At 36.9% G+C, this 16,319-nt stretch overlaps 1 protein-coding gene across 1 annotated transcript in view; it reads left to right on the forward strand.

The window, feature by feature from the left end:
* The first annotated feature begins 731 nt into the window (after window positions 1-731).
* Window positions 732-16,319, forward strand: part of LOC128219115 (protein unc-93 homolog A-like) — a 32,478-nt gene continuing 16,890 nt past the window's right edge. Inside the window, exons 1-2 of the mRNA XM_052926937.1 lie at window positions 732-2,133; window positions 7,410-7,549. Coding sequence (XP_052782897.1) covers window positions 732-2,133; window positions 7,410-7,549 — 1,542 coding nt within the window. The remainder of the gene's footprint in view (window positions 2,134-7,409; window positions 7,550-16,319) is intronic.

Below are 16,319 nucleotides of genomic sequence, written 5' to 3' on the forward strand. Positions count from 1 at the left end.
GTGTGCATTCATGTGACTTCATCACGTCTTGTTCAGATTTAGAGCTTAGTATACGTGTTCACCATACGCTGTACTAATGCTTTAAATGGAAATTTTCCAGTTGTTTTACAAAATTAAGACATCCTTATGCAATTTGTGTGTGTGAGGTGTGCGTGTGTGCGTGTGAAACATAAATGAAACATAATCATATAATATACGATAAACATAATCTGTTTGAAACATACAAATGAGGCAAAGTAATATGAAGATGTATTTTCTGACAATAATTGATTTTTATGACTTCTATGAAGCATTGCTTTGGACAAACAATAACATTTACTTATCCCTTGACGATATTTTGTTCATTGTTTTTAACAGTGGTAAATATTTTGGAAATTTCTGAAGGAAGGTTTATGTCTTTTTTGGCTGACATTAACTTAAAATAAGGATTGGTCTGATCGCACTGTAATTTCCGACTGATTTGCTCATTCGAAAATATTTTGTCCTACAAACAGGAATGTGTAGCTACTAACCGTGTTAAAATTTAATTTCAGGAACATGCTTTAAGAAGAAGATGACTTAAAAGATTGCGTGGTATTCGGAACAGTCATAGGCATATTGGGATTTATTTGGAATATTCCATTACACCATTCTGCCGTAGTTAGCTAACAAGTTCAACCTGGATCAGCTTAGTAAATTTGAACGTAATATGAATAAATGACTTCATTACTGCAACAATCATAACTGTAGCAATGAGTCACCGTCGAACAGAATCCTCTTCCTCCGCCACCCATCTCTCCCCATATGACTACAGCGGGGTGGGGATGGGATTCGGACTTTATCGCCCACGGCGACCTAGCTACACCATTGCAACACAAGTGCAAAGACAACGGAGCGAGAGCTATAGGTACGCTGTGGCGAAAAGTACTGCAGATGTAGAGGATCCCGCGGACTTTATTGAGGGTATAATACAGAGAAAGAACAGGAAAGACAGTTACATTCGAGCTACACGTCCTAATGAAAGACCAGATGTTGAAATGAGAGATATCAAAGAACATATGAAGAAAGTAGAAGAAGAGAGCGTCAAAACTGACCCGCCCACTTGCCCAACAAGTCCCATAATCCTCATTAATGACCAAGGTCCAAGTGAAATTGAAATATCTGCAGACGTATATAGAAACCACGAGGCTGGTTTACCTACTAAATCCAATTCTGAAACGAGAAATGGGAAGGTTTCTTCCCGTAGAGCAAGTATTCCGAACGCGTTGTCTAACAACCACCTTAAAGAGCTTAAAGAGGTTGTGGAAAAGAAAAGATACTCGCCAAAACACGGGCAAGATTTGGAAAACCATACTTTGCCAAATAATTTCATGAAAGGTAAAAGTGAGCCAAATCAGAATGAAGAGGAAACCTATGACGACGCAGTATTTACTTGCCAAAATGAAATGCCGGATGTCACAACCCCTAGTTCCGGGGACACCCGTTCATTTCCCAGTCCGTTTAGGAGCATAAGAATTCGGAAGAATTTCGTGCTGTTATGTGTAAGCTTTATACTTGTGTTCAACGCGTTCAGAGCTATCCAAAATCTGCAATCCTCCCTAAACAGTACTGGGTATTTAGGAATAATTTCAATGGCCTCCATTCATGGAACCATGTGTTTGACATGTTTATGGGCTCCGGTGTTAATCAACAGCGTGACAGCAAAATGGACTCTTGTCATTGGTGTTTGGACTCACATTCTTTGGATTGCTGGGAATTTCTATCCACGATTTTATACACTGATACCATTAGGCATAATTGCTGGAATCGGCAAAGGAATTATTTGGACTGCAGAATCGTCCTATCTAGTTAAACTTTCGTACGACTATTCGCGTGTCACCAAAGAGGGGTTTGAACGCGAGATGTTTCGCTTCCACGGAATATTTATCGCATGCTTCCAAACCACGCATATCTTCGGCAATCTCATATCTTCGTTAGTGCTGCACGGGGCCAGAAATGAACTTGAGAACCCACTCGAGGAGAGCAATACGGACTATGTGGTTTCTGATAAAAACGCAACGTATGTAATATATGAGGATTACTCTGACGTCGAATCGAGGAAGTCCTGTGGGGTGCTCTTCCAAAATAAAACAGTATTCAGTGATCTGTATTCAGGTAATGACGATTTCTATACCTGGAATGATTATATATATATATATATATATATATATATATATATATATATATGAATAATAATATGAAAAAGTGATATATAAAATCAAAGAGTACCAGTCTAATAGACACCGCAATTAAGAATCCCGACCCACAAATAAGCTTGTTTTCTAATAGCAGATTTTAAAGATGTTCAGTTTCTTATTTGTGAGGAATCGTTACTTGTTGCTGAAGACGACTCTTCAGGATTAACTAAATTACTATAACTGCGCATGCACATATAGCATCGTCCACTATTTGCATATGCAAAGGCGCAATTTCAGTATCAACGCTGATTTGAAAGACGTCACTTAATCTTGCAGTGATTGAATGGACTTGTTGACATGCTTGGCTCAATTTTAAAGCTGATGCAATTTGGGAGGGGCTAACATTAAGTCGGGAAGAATTTATTAAGTAATTTCTTCGTGAATACGAAACCACGGCCCGCTTCCTTAGATTACTCCTTCACGAAGGAATTACCTAATAAACTCTAACCTATACAGTCGAACCTTGTTGACTGGAACTCGTTGGCTCGAATTCCTCGTTGGCTCGAACTGGTTAAGGACTCATTTTATTATACTGAAGGTAAGAATTCCCGCTTGATTCGAATTTTCCGAGGCTCGAGGTATTTTCGCCGGTCCCTAGGAGTTCGACCCAACCGGGTTCAACTGTATGTATAATGAATGCCTTATGCTGATACCTGGTGATCCACTATAGTGTTGGCATCATTTTAAAAGAGTTTTCTTGCTGATTACTTATACGTGAACTAAATTACCAAAAGTGCATTATACATACAATTATAATATGTTTTTAATAACTAAAATTAAATGTAAAAGTACCTTTCTGACATCTTGGAAGACCACACACAAATTATGATTATTTTCGGTTAAAGATGCACTCTTTCTCCCCAAAAATATGGACCACAAATAATGCAATTGTTTTATATCTGAAAGGATATATAAAGGTGAAAAAACACGGTATTTCTACCCTATGAAACGATAGATGATCACTTTAAATCTTTTAGCACCCACCAGTCATTTAATATTTCTGTGATTTCAGCTATTAAATGCACGGTTACAATCTTGTTATCCGTAATTGATTTTTGCCAATGCATTACTTAGTAAGTACTAAAAGGATTATCAATCAAAATTTCGTTTGTTAGACATGTGTATGTATTAATTTTAAATATGAGTGTCACTTTTAAAAAAATCCCACACAAAACCCTTCAATTGATCTTACAATAATATGGGGTCAACAGGCATCCAAAATTCTCATTTTTGGGGGTGGGATTCCTTATTTAGAATTGTTGGCTTTATACATTGATAAGTTCAATTTGTTTAGCATTTTCCTCATTATTTTCAGTAAACGTTCAACATAATTCTAATTGATGAAGACTGATAAATGCCTCTTGGTCAAGTCCCCGATTTATTTGTCGATTCTAATCATGACGAAAAGGAATTCAAATGTTTACCAACAGTGACATTGTACGAAATATATTTTATACAGCATGTTTGTTTTTGTACGACAGAAACTTGATAAAAATGTGTGTTATTGTAATATGATATGTAACTAAAATAACTAACTAATTCTGCCAGTAACGGTTATCATAGCTGATCACCGTTAATATACGTTTTAAGGTTATAAACTGCTAAAGAAAGACCTTTATTCCATAAAATTATGTCAATGTGTCGTCTAAAATTACACTTTGACAGAGCGATGACGAATGCATTGCAAAGAAAGCCTGGGTTATAAATTAAAACGTGACACTCTTATTCAAAATCAATACATACACACATTTAACAAACTATTATAAGTGATAAATCATTAACTTCTTACTAAATTATGGATTTATGTTACCGTGTATAAGTAGCTGAAAACGCAAAGAATATTAAATGATTGGTGAGTGCTAAAAGATTTACTGCGATCTACTATCTTCTCATAGGGATGAAATACCGTGTTTTCAGCATCCTTTTTTCAAATTGAACTCGGTATCCTTCATAAAAACCATTGTTTTCGACATGCAGTCATCCTTCCTGGTATTAAAACATATAAACATTAAATAAACATTTATATTAATTGTGGTAAATCATATTTGGGAGTAAGAGTGCATCTTTAAGCGTGTAACCCTGAGTAGTTACTTCCGAATCGGTGATATTTGCCCTACACCAAAAATATTTCCTAGCTGATGCAGCATGGACAATGGGTCTAGACAATCGGATTCTCTCTTATTTGATTGATGCATGTGTCATTGAAACAACAAGTTTTACAACAATCAATTCTACTCCCACCTACTCCAAATTAAGCTCCCTACAAGTAATTAGAAAACGAAGCAAAAGAAGTGAATGAATTTGACACTTCCTGCGTCTGTCTCATGTCTGTTTAGGTTTTGATCACAGATTAGTTTCTCGAGTGCCTGGAAGGATATTTTCCTGTTGCCATCTTGAAGGTTACTTGAAGAATTTAGGGTACCTGTTGTAAATAAAAGATTGATTCACAGCGCCATACATAATATTGGGTCACCAAATTTATATCGTACCAAAAGAGCGTCTATTTTCCGATTCCGATAAATATTCCGATGAATAAATGAAACATTAAAACACGCGGTGACCCCATAATCTTCCTTATTGGGTCACCAAATTTGATCGTACCAAAATGGCGTCTATTTTTCGATTCCGATGAATATTTCGATGAATAAATGAACATTCGATCATAAAAACAGGTTGTCGACTTGATCTATAGTAGGTTACCCGATATGGAGTATAGGGAGCGCAGGAAACTAAATTAGGGTTCGAGCTTCGCTCTCACACGATATGGTTTCCGTTGCCCGGTATATCCGCTATTGGGCCAATTACTAACCCCGTAACTTTTAATGTTAAATGTTGATGCCCGGTAACCCCATATAAGTTTGGTATCATTTGTAAGGATATGATTTGCTGATCATTGCCAAACAAAATTAGTTATTGATCAAGTAGTTGCGGTTTGTTTTTTCGAATACAGGGAATGTTCCCGCGGCCGCGGCCGGGTTTGTTTCTCATATGTCTGTCTAGTATTGCAGAAATTCACGAAGATCAAAATTATGTTATTATTCCGAATATCGCATATTGGTGGTATTTGGCATGCCTTTTTTTTATCTTATCGGATACTAAGTGATCTCCCTTGACTAGCGGAGAGCCACTACATGATTTCTGCTATAGAAGGGATTTTTTTTATTGTAATTTTACCCGTACCTATTGAACATTTTTTTTATTGAAGTTTCATAAAAAAGGTTATTGTTTGTTTCAAAAGAAACAAACATTTAACCTTTTTGACGTCAAGTGATTAATCATAAACACGCGATTTCCGGCCATACGTCAAAGGGAAGCTACCGATGTGTGGAGTTTGTAAGCAACACATTATGTGTTTGCTTCTTTCGTTAGTAAATAAATATTTTGTATTGATGTTTTAAAATTGGTCTGTCTTCCACTGATTTATCGCTTATGTCAAGAGTCATAAAGCTTTCGAATGTGGCGAATTTCCAGATTGCTCTATCATAGATTATTTTTTATCTACAAGGCTCATTCTTTTATCGTATAGCCTTACTTGATTATGCTGTTGAGGGCGTTACCGTGAAATACAAGTCTGGTTCAATTGATTTACGCAAGCTTTCAAATAAAATTCCACCCATGCATTGATAACTTCCGTGCTACGGTCCCATATAGACTTGAAAGAAAATTCCTTGTTATTATAAATATATGAGACATGGATGAGACTAAAAGTTTGTTTTCGTAATTGGATGTTATAACAGAAGAGCATGATCTTTGACACCTCATTTGCCTGTTGATAGCTCTGAATGCTTGCAAATTTTCAACTTTTTATTTATATCGAGATCAAATGGAAAGAAATTGTAGGTTTCAGCTTTGTTAACGATAAAAGGCACCATTGAATAAAATATGTGCAAGTTGTTGGATAATGATTATTAATAACACTTTAAATTTTTGACGGAATTGCTAAATCAATCTTTTTTAGACAGCAATTTTAAAATGATTAAGATTATCTTCACTTTTGTTTATACACTATTCAAACATACCTCAAGTATCTAATGTATTTTTGACAAGACTAGTCCACGGAGAAATAAGTATATAATTACTATGAAGAGACAAAGCAGTTAAATTTAAAATCTGACAAATTTTGTCAATTTACGAATTTAGTACCGTTTCCTAAAGAAAAGAATCCTAGGTTTAACTTATAAAAAATATGATCTATACACAACTCTCAAAAAGCATGCAATAAGAAGTTAATGATTTCAGACCCAGTATTAATTTGAAAACTTTTAATTGATACGTCTAAATTATATCCACATTTTCAAAGCCCCAAACCTCACTTCCATACAGTAGATTAGGGGCAATCATCGAGGCAAAGAAATGTTATTAGAATTATATTTGAAGACAACGTTTCGTTGATTTCTGTATCACAGGGATCATGGCTTTCCTAGCCTGTTCCACAAGCCATGCCTTGCTTTTAGCAAAATTGCTAATGTAATTGAAATATACTCAAGGTATAGGAAATCATTTATAACATAAAACCATTTATGATTATTGAGGAAGTGACGTAAAACATTTTTAATAACGTTTTGAAAATACAATTACTTTTTATCTTATTAACATTGAGATTCCAAATACAACAATAGTCGTACATTGCATCTAAATCTTTTTGTAAATCACAAAAAATCGTTAAAGTGATCATTACTTAGACGATTTAAAAAGGGCCATTGTAGTTAAGCATTCTAACCATGGTGACCTTAACTGAGATAAATCATCAAGGAATATCGAAAACAAAACAGGGGACATTTTTTCACCCTGACGTACACCAGTATGACTAATAAAGAAATTATACAATGGATGTCTAGTATTGGCACATGATTTAGCTTAACTATACTTATAATTATATATCTTACGTATTATCTTTATGTATTTACTGTTACGTTATGTGACATTATAATATCTGCCACAGATATACACGATTAACTGAGTCGAACAGTTTCTTATAATCAACAAAGGCTTACAATTACTTCTTATCAACACCAAGCTAAAAGTCAACAAGTAATTTTATTTATAAAATGTGATCTAGGGTACTATAACTTTTACGAAACCCAGCTTGTTTCTCACAAAAAAGCGTTATGTCATTCTTTAGAGTTAATAAGGTTTGGATTTAGAACATTTGAAAAAAGTTACTCAACAACTTAGAATTGTGATGCATTTCAGACAAATCGAAGGAAGTCCCGAGTTATTTATGGAAAATGATGTGTGCTTACCTCGGTCTCGCCTTGGTGGCGTTCATCATTGTAATGGTGTGTTTGGATTCCATTGGGGCAAAGTTCAACCCTGAAAAGACGGGACATGAGGTAAGAACTGTGCAACTTAAAAACAAAAAGTGATAACATGTTTAGTACTTAACTTTCTCTCAAAAACATGTCTTTCTTGATTGTGGAAAGAATATCTCTGTGTGGTCCTGCAATAATATTGAGTTGTAAAACATGTAATCGTATGTGATTGTTGTGTGATATTCCTTTAAGTACTAACATTCACCAATTTCATTATTTTCTAGACCTTAATGAATCTTGCCACGCTTGTACTGTTGCTAGGAAAAGTTGACAGTTTTGCAAATATCATTATTGTTAATAGAAAGCTTTATATACAATGCTAAAATACGGTTATAAGAAATTGTCATATATTAAGAAGAAGAAAAAAAATACATTTAAAAAAACAACTCGAACTAGCACAAACTCGAACTCATTTCAAAATGAAATTTCATCTTAAAATATTGTTACGCGCTCTCTAGCTATCAGGGGCAACCTACCCCTCATCTACTGGTATCTGGTATATAAGTATGTGGATAGGGGCTCCTGGGTACTCAGTATCTCCCGTCGAAGCAGCAACCGGTATTCTGCGCTCATCTGTAGCGCTAGGAAACATTAACCCATTAACTCCTTTGTAGAATGTATTCTGAATAACCGTGTAGTTGTGTCGTTTAAACTTAACTCCGAAATCCGGTATGCGTAAAAAGCTACACAAACTCTTTCTTACGTTTAACTATTTATTGCTTTTAAGTTTTAACATAAAATATCTTGTTTCTCCATAAAAGATAATGAACATCATGCAGCACTGGCTAAAATATGGCATAGCACTTCCAAATATGACTAAAGCCCAAAAGAAAGAGTTGACTGCTGCACAAATTCAGCGTACATAGTGACCAAAAATTAAGGCTAACTGCTGTCAAAATAGCTATGGGAATCGTTGCCAAAATTATAATCTAGGATAACTTGAAGTTAAACGAGCCTGGCGCTTGTAAATTAGTTTGATTAACATAAAACAATGTGTTTTCGCCGATAAATTTGACATGGAACTTGTGCTCATTTTCGAGATCCCGGACAGACTGAACTGACCCAGGAAAGCGTTTACTTATATACTGAAACCTAAGTAGGACAAGAGGCCGGCCGGTGACCGGCCGTTTAGCACAAAACCTGTCCAGTAGCGTTTCCCTGACCTAGATAAAGTGAGATCTTGACCGAAAACAAAGATGGCGGACTTTCAAAACTATTAATAACTAATAACTAACACATCATAAACACACAATACAGAAGTGCATTATAAATCCTATGCCTTACACATCAGGAATAATCATCTTCAGGCATATTGCTTAAATATTGGAAAGAGCTAATTATAGATTCGTCATATGGCGATGGAAATTTATGATGAAAGTCTAGACATCAAAACGGTTCAATGTTATCTTAAACGAATTACCACTACCATGAAGCAATTGTCAGAATCCATGCGGTAAGTAAGACTATTATTATTATTTATCAAAACCCTTAAATACTGAGTCGTATCAATATATCGAACAATACTGACTGTTTTGATCGTATTTCAAGTGTTCGGTGTGTATGCATGTGTTTACATTTACTATTCACTCTTTTTTTACTTGAATAAAACAAATAACAGAAGTAATGTTACTGTGTCAAATATCAATAACTTGCATAGTTCATATATGTCACTTGAAAGGGTCCTGTTCTGGTGAACACTTAAAAGTGTCCTGCTCTGGAAAACACTTGAAAGTGTCCTTGAAAGGGTCCTGCTCTAGTAAACACTTTAAAGGGTCCTGTTCTGGTAAACATTGAAAGTGTCCTGTTCTGGTAAACACTTAAGAGAGTCCTGTTCTGGTGAACATTTGAAAGGGTCCTGTCCTGGTAAACACTTGAGAGAGTCCTGTTCTGGTAAACATTTGAAAGGGTCCTGTCCTGGTAAAAACTTGAGAGAGTCCTGTCCTGGTAAACACTTGAGAAAGTCCTGTTCTGGTAAACATTTGAAAGGGTCCTGTCCTGGTGAAAACTTGAGAGAGTCCTGATCTGGTAAACACTTGAGTGGGTCCTGTTCTGGTAAACACTTGAAAGGGTCCTGTTCTGGTAAACATTTGAAAGGGTCCTGTTCTGGAACACACTTGAGTGGGTCTTGTTCTGGTGAACACTTGGAAGTGTCCTGTTACTGGTAAACACTTGAAAGTACTAGTATCCTGTTACTGGTAAACTCTTGAGAGGGTCCTGTTCTGGTAAACATTTGAAAGGGTCCTGTCCTGGTAAAAACTTGAGAGAGTCCTGTCCTGGTAAACACTTGAGAGAGTCCTGTTCTGGTAAACATTTGAAAGGGTCCTGTCCTGGTAAACACTTGAGAGAGTCCTGTTCTGGTGAACACTTGAAAGGGTACTGTCCTGGTAAACACTTGAGAGAGTCCTGTTCTGGTGAACACTTGAAAGGGTCCTGTCCTGGTAAACACTTGAGAGAGTCCTGTTCTGGTAAACATTTGAAAGAGTCCTGTCCTGGTAAAAACTTGAGAGAGTCCTGTCCTGGTAAACACTTGAGAGAGTCCTGTTCTGGTAAACATTTTAAAGTGTCCTGTCCTGGTAAACACTTGAAAGAGTCCTGTTCTGGTAAACACTTGAAAGAGTCCTGTTACTGGTAAACACTTGAAAGAGTCCTGTTCTGGTAAACGCTTGAAAGTGTCCTGTTCTGGTAAACACTTGAAAGTGTCCTGTTCTGGTAAACACTTGAAAGGGTCCTGTTCTGGTAAACACTTGAAAGAGTCCTGTTACTGGTAAACACTTGAAAGGGTCCTGTTCTGGTAAACACTTGAAAGGGTCCTGTTCTGGTAAACACTTGAAAGTGTCCTGTTCTGGTAAACACTTGAAAGTGTCCTGTTCTGGTAAACACTTGAAAGGGTCCTGTTCTGGTAAACACTTGAAAGGGTCCTGTTCTGGTAAACACTTGAAAGTGTCCTGTTCTGGTAAACACTTGAAAGGGTCCTGTTCTGGTAAACATTTGAAAGGGTCCTGTTCTGGAACACACTTGAGTGGGTCTTGTTCTGGTGAACACTTGGAAGTGTCCTGTTACTGGTAAACACTTGAAAGTACTAGTATCCTGTTACTGGTAAACTCTTGAGAGGGTCCTGTTCTGGTAAACATTTGAAAGGGTCCTGTCCTGGTAAAAACTTGAGAGAGTCCTGTCCTGGTAAACACTTGAGAGAGTCCTGTTCTGGTAAACATTTGAAAGGGTCCTGTCCTGGTAAACACTTGAGAGAGTCCTGTTCTGGTGAACACTTGAAAGGGTACTGTCCTGGTAAACACTTGAGAGAGTCCTGTTCTGGTGAACACTTGAAAGGGTCCTGTCCTGGTAAACACTTGAGAGAGTCCTGTTCTGGTAAACATTTGAAAGAGTCCTGTCCTGGTAAAAACTTGAGAGAGTCCTGTCCTGGTAAACACTTGAGAGAGTCCTGTTCTGGTAAACATTTTAAAGTGTCCTGTCCTGGTAAACACTTGAAAGAGTCCTGTTCTGGTAAACACTTGAAAGAGTCCTGTTACTGGTAAACACTTGAAAGAGTCCTGTTCTGGTAAACGCTTGAAAGTGTCCTGTTCTGGTAAACACTTGAAAGTGTCCTGTTCTGGTAAACACTTGAAAGGGTCCTGTTCTGGTAAACACTTGAAAGAGTCCTGTTACTGGTAAACACTTGAAAGGGTCCTGTTCTGGTAAACACTTGAAAGGGTCCTGTTCTGGTAAACACTTGAAAGTGTCCTGTTCTGGTAAACACTTGAAAGTGTCCTGTTCTGGTAAACACTTGAAAGGGTCCTGTTCTGGTAAACACTTGAAAGGGTCCTGTTCTGGTAAACACTTGAAAGGGTCCTGTTCTGGTAAACAATTGAAAGGGTCCTGTTCTGGTAAACATTTGAAAGAGTCTTGTTCTGGTAAACACTTGAAAGGGTCCTGTCCTGGTAAACACTTGAAAGAGTCCTGTTCTGGAACACACTTGAAAGGGTCCTGTTCTGGTAAACACTTGAAAGGGTCCTGTTCTGGTGAACATTTGAAAGTATCCTGCTCTGATAAACATTTGAAAGTGTCCTGTTCTGGTAAACACTTGTGTGAGTCCTGTTCTGGTAAACACTTGAAAGGGTCCTGTTCTGGTAAACACTTGAAAGGGTCCTGTTCTGGTAAACACTTGAAAGTGTCCTGTTCTGGTGAACATTTGAAAGTATCCTGTTCTGGTAAACATTTGAAAGTGTCCTGTTCTGGTAAACACTTGAAAGGGTCCTGTTCTGGTAAACATTTGAAAGTATCTTGCTCTGGTAAACATTTGAATTGTCCTGTTCTGGTAAACACTTGAAAGTGTCCTGTTTCTTGTAAACACTTGAGTGGTTCCTGTTCTGGTAAACACTTGAAAGTGTCCTGTTCTGGTAAACATTTGAAAGTATCCTGCTCTGGTAAACATTTGAATTGTCCTGTTCTGGTAAACACTTGAAAGTGTCCTGTTTCTTGTAAACACTTGAGTGGTTCCTGTTCTGGTAAACACTTGAAAGTGTCCTGTTCTGGTAAACATTTGAAAGTATCTTGCTCTGGTAAACATTTGAATTGTCCTGTTCTGGTAAACACTTGAAAGTGTCCTGTTTCTGGTAAACACTTGAGTGGTTCCTGTTCTGGTAAACATTTGAAAGTGTCCTGTTCTGGTAAACACTTGAAAGGGTCCTGTTTCTGGTAAACACTTGAGTGGTTCCTGTTCTGGTGAACACTTGAAAGAGCCCTGTTCTGGTAAACACTTGAAAGGGTCCTGTTCTGGTAAACATTTGAAAGGGTCCTGTTCTGGAACACACTTGAGTGGGTCTTGTTCTGGTAAACACTTGAAAGTATCCTGTTACTGGTAAACTTTTTAGAGGGTCCTGTTCTGGTAATCTCTTGAGAGGGTCCTGTTTTGGTAAACACTTGAGTGGGTCCTGTTCTGGTAAACACGTGTGTGGGTTCTGCTCTGGTAAACACTTGAAAGTGTCCTGTTCTGGTAAACACTTGAAAGGGTCCTGTTCTGGTAAACACTTGAAAGGGTCCTGTTCTGGTAAACACTTGAAAGGGTCCTGTTCTGGTAAACACTTGAAAGGGTCCTGTTCTGGTAAACACTTGAAAGAGTCCTGTTCTGGTAAACACTTGAGTGAGTCCTGTTCTGGTAAACACTTGAAAGGGTCCTGTTCTGGTAAACACTTGAAAGAGTCCTGTTCTGGTAAACACTTGAAAGGGTCCTGTTCTGGTAAACACTTGAAAGAGTCCTGTTCTGGTAAACACTTGAGTGAGTCCTGTTCTGGTAAACACTTGAAAGGGTCCTGTTCTGGTGAACACTTGAAAGAGTCCTGTTCTGGTAAACACTTGAAAGTGTCCTGTTCTGGTAAACACTTGAAAGGGTCCTGTTCTGGTAAACACTTGAAAGGGTCCTGTTCTGGTAAACATTTGAAAGTATCCTGCTCTGATAAACATTTGAAAGTGTCCTTTTCTGGTAAACACTTGAGTTAGTCATGTTGTGGTAAACACTTGAAAGGGTCCTGTTCTGGTAAACACTTGACTGAGTCCTGTTCTGGTAAACACTTGAAAGGGTCCTGTTCTGGTAAACACTTGAGTGGGTCCTGTTCTGGTGAACACTTGAAAGAGTCCTGTTCTGGTAAACACTTGAAAGGGTCCTGTTCTGGTAAACACTTGAAAGTGTCCTGTTCTGGTGAACATTTGAAAGTATCCTGCTCTGATAAACATTTGAAAGTGTCCTGTTCTGGTAAACACTTGTGTGAGTCCTGTTCTCGTAAACACTTGAAAGGGTCCTGTTCTGGTAAACACTTGAAAGGGTCCTGTTCTGGTGAACATTTGAAAGTATCCTGCTCTGATAAACATTTGAAAGTGTCCTGTTCTGGTAAACACTTGAAAGGGTCCTGTTCTGGTGAACACTTGAAAGTGTCCTGATCTGGCAAACACTTGGAAGTGTCCTGTTACTGGTTATATATAATAACAGTGTTTCAACTCTTTATAATGACAATATAACTGCAATAATGGGCTTAGTGCTGTCTACTAGATTATATATGTACTAATGAATTACATGTTTGGATCGAATGTAAAGTGTTATAAGTGTGTAAGCTTCATCAGGGTAATTATACCACGTACTGCCATTGTGTCTCATTGCTGCCGATGACTGTTTATTTTGATGTCTTAATAAGTTGGAGCAGAAATTAGGCAAACTTGTATTCCTGCGTAGATTAATAAGCTACATGTACCGTTATATTCCATTTTTTCCGGAAAACATTAATGCATCGACATTCATTAATAATTCGAGCAATGAACAAACGTTTTGTAAAAGGTTTTCATAACGACGCTCATAGAAGGTCATTGAGAGAGAGAGAGAGAGAGAGAGAGAGAGAGAGAGAGAGAGAGAGAGAGAGAGAGAGAGAGAGAGAGAGAGAGAGAGAGAGAGAGAGTGAGGGGGGGAGGGAGAAAGAGAAAGAGAGAGCTGTCTGTTTTTGGAAGGTTGAATATCTATAACCACAGCCAACTTCGACGATCAGAGTAGGTCATTTCGAATTTCTTAGGACTGCTGTATGCTATATAATATTAAAGCCGAACAGAGAGAGCTATGTGTAGTTCGAAGGTTGGAGATCTATAACTACAGCCAACTTCATTTGTATTCCATATACGAGTCTGCACGGAATCGTCTCACGCAACAAATGGATAATACGAATATACCGAGTCGTTTGGATCATTTTGGATAACGAAATTACCAAATACTGTCGAACAAATGGATAAATTGGCAGCTACTGTAAAGAATGCTGTTTGAATGAGATTCTGCCGTCTCTTTTTCAAAAACACAGATATGAGTAATATCTATCATTATATAAACAGCGATAGTCTACTTTAAAAATGGTTGGCGCCATTTGCATTTCAATGATGCTACGATAGAAAACAACTGACTCCATTATCACAAAATAATTTAAGTCAATTCCAAATCTCAACTCATCTTCCACGTAATAAGATATAATTATTCAAAATTGGAAACCTTCTTACCTTTTTCTACATTATGTTAATGCACTTTTAGTTAATATTCCAAAGAGAATTGTATATAAGAGCAAGCAATATAAATTGAGTTCAATTAAAATCTTTTTCAGTTATAATTCAGGTAGATGTTAGAATTACTTTTCTCCCCGCCCTGACAAGTAGATCCAATTATTTGGTCATACTGTAAATCCTTTTATTACATGCTTATATATATATATATATATATATATATATATATATATATATATATATATATATATATATATGTATATATATATATCATTTTCCGCTTATAACCAACAGTGAAAATACAGCACACCGTATTGACAGAATCGTTATCACAATACTGTCGTTTTCTGATTCCGTATTATGCTCGTACGGTGTGTAGTCTAGGAACTACTGTCGAGTCGCTAAAATAGCGTGAAAAAAACGGTCAAATGTTAGATCCATAACCTTACCTATTTTTACTCACGCCACCAGAAGCATGTAAATATTCAGGACCATGGTATGCAAAAAAAACATGAGGATGAGCACGAAGCAGAGAACAATTCCGATTTATCTAGACAAATAGATATTTGCCAATTCGGAGATCATACATTTTAACATAATCATGTAGTGTGGGTGTACAAATACGAAACCACTCAACTTCGGAGTTCGAATATATTTATTTACATTGTCGAATGAAACCTAAAACATACAGTAAAACATATAAAAGTATATGCTAATCATATTGTTAATACCACAAAATACAAAGACAATGGACAGTGAGCGGTAAATATATCAAGGGAGACTTCGCGGTTAAATACATAAAACATTCTAAGAACTATGAATAATAAACTTACCAGGCACGTCTAAATAATAATTATATATGAAAGAATATTTCTGCTCAAAGATAAGAGCGAATATTAAATAAATGAGTTAAATATTTCAGCTCAAAGATAAGAGCGAATATAGTAACAACTGTTACAATTGCAATCTTGACTTGCGTCGATGCTGATTCAGAACGGAATGATATATGTGTATATGTAAATAAGGGCGTGTGCAATGAAGCGGGAAAAAGGGGAAAAGACAAATCAATAACTCTTATAAATTTAGACAAACTCGCATAACCAGTATTCACGCTCTAACGCACTCGGACATAGACGGACATTGACGGACATTGACGGACATAGACGCAAAGAGGTCAATAACCACGTAGCACAACACTAAACACGACGATACACAAACAATACAAAACAGTATACAACATAGAACCATACCAAACACACAAACTGATAAAATACTGAAATATGCACCTTGCTACAATCATAAACATGAGCAGCTCGCCAATACAAAACAGAAGGGGAATTTGCGTCATCGATAGTAATAGCGATTAACTCACGAACTTCCTACAGATCTGCATTCGTTTTTTATTATGATCGTCGAAAATCCTACGACGAACATTCACTTCTGTTAAAATGGCCGCGTTACGTGTTCGGGAAATGACAATTTGTTTTTACTCGTATAATAAGTACCGTTAATGTTTGTTGTGTTTTGTGCTGTGACATTTAATAACTGTTTTCGTATTTGCTGAGAAAGAAAACATTTTCGTCTTATTTGCTCAGTCAAGGGATTTTTGTAACTACTGACTAGTTTCGCTGGAGTAGCTTCCCTTGACTTCAATACACAAAACTGCGTAACATATTCATACGCGCAAGCCATTTCATATTTGGCCATTTGACAGATAGCGATAAATTTGAAACAAATTGAAACCGAAACATAAAAAATAAAAATAAAA

The sequence above is a fragment of the Mya arenaria genome, chromosome 15 (genome assembly GCF_026914265.1).
Source record: "Mya arenaria isolate MELC-2E11 chromosome 15, ASM2691426v1".
NCBI classification, from domain to species: domain Eukaryota; kingdom Metazoa; phylum Mollusca; class Bivalvia; order Myida; family Myidae; genus Mya; species Mya arenaria.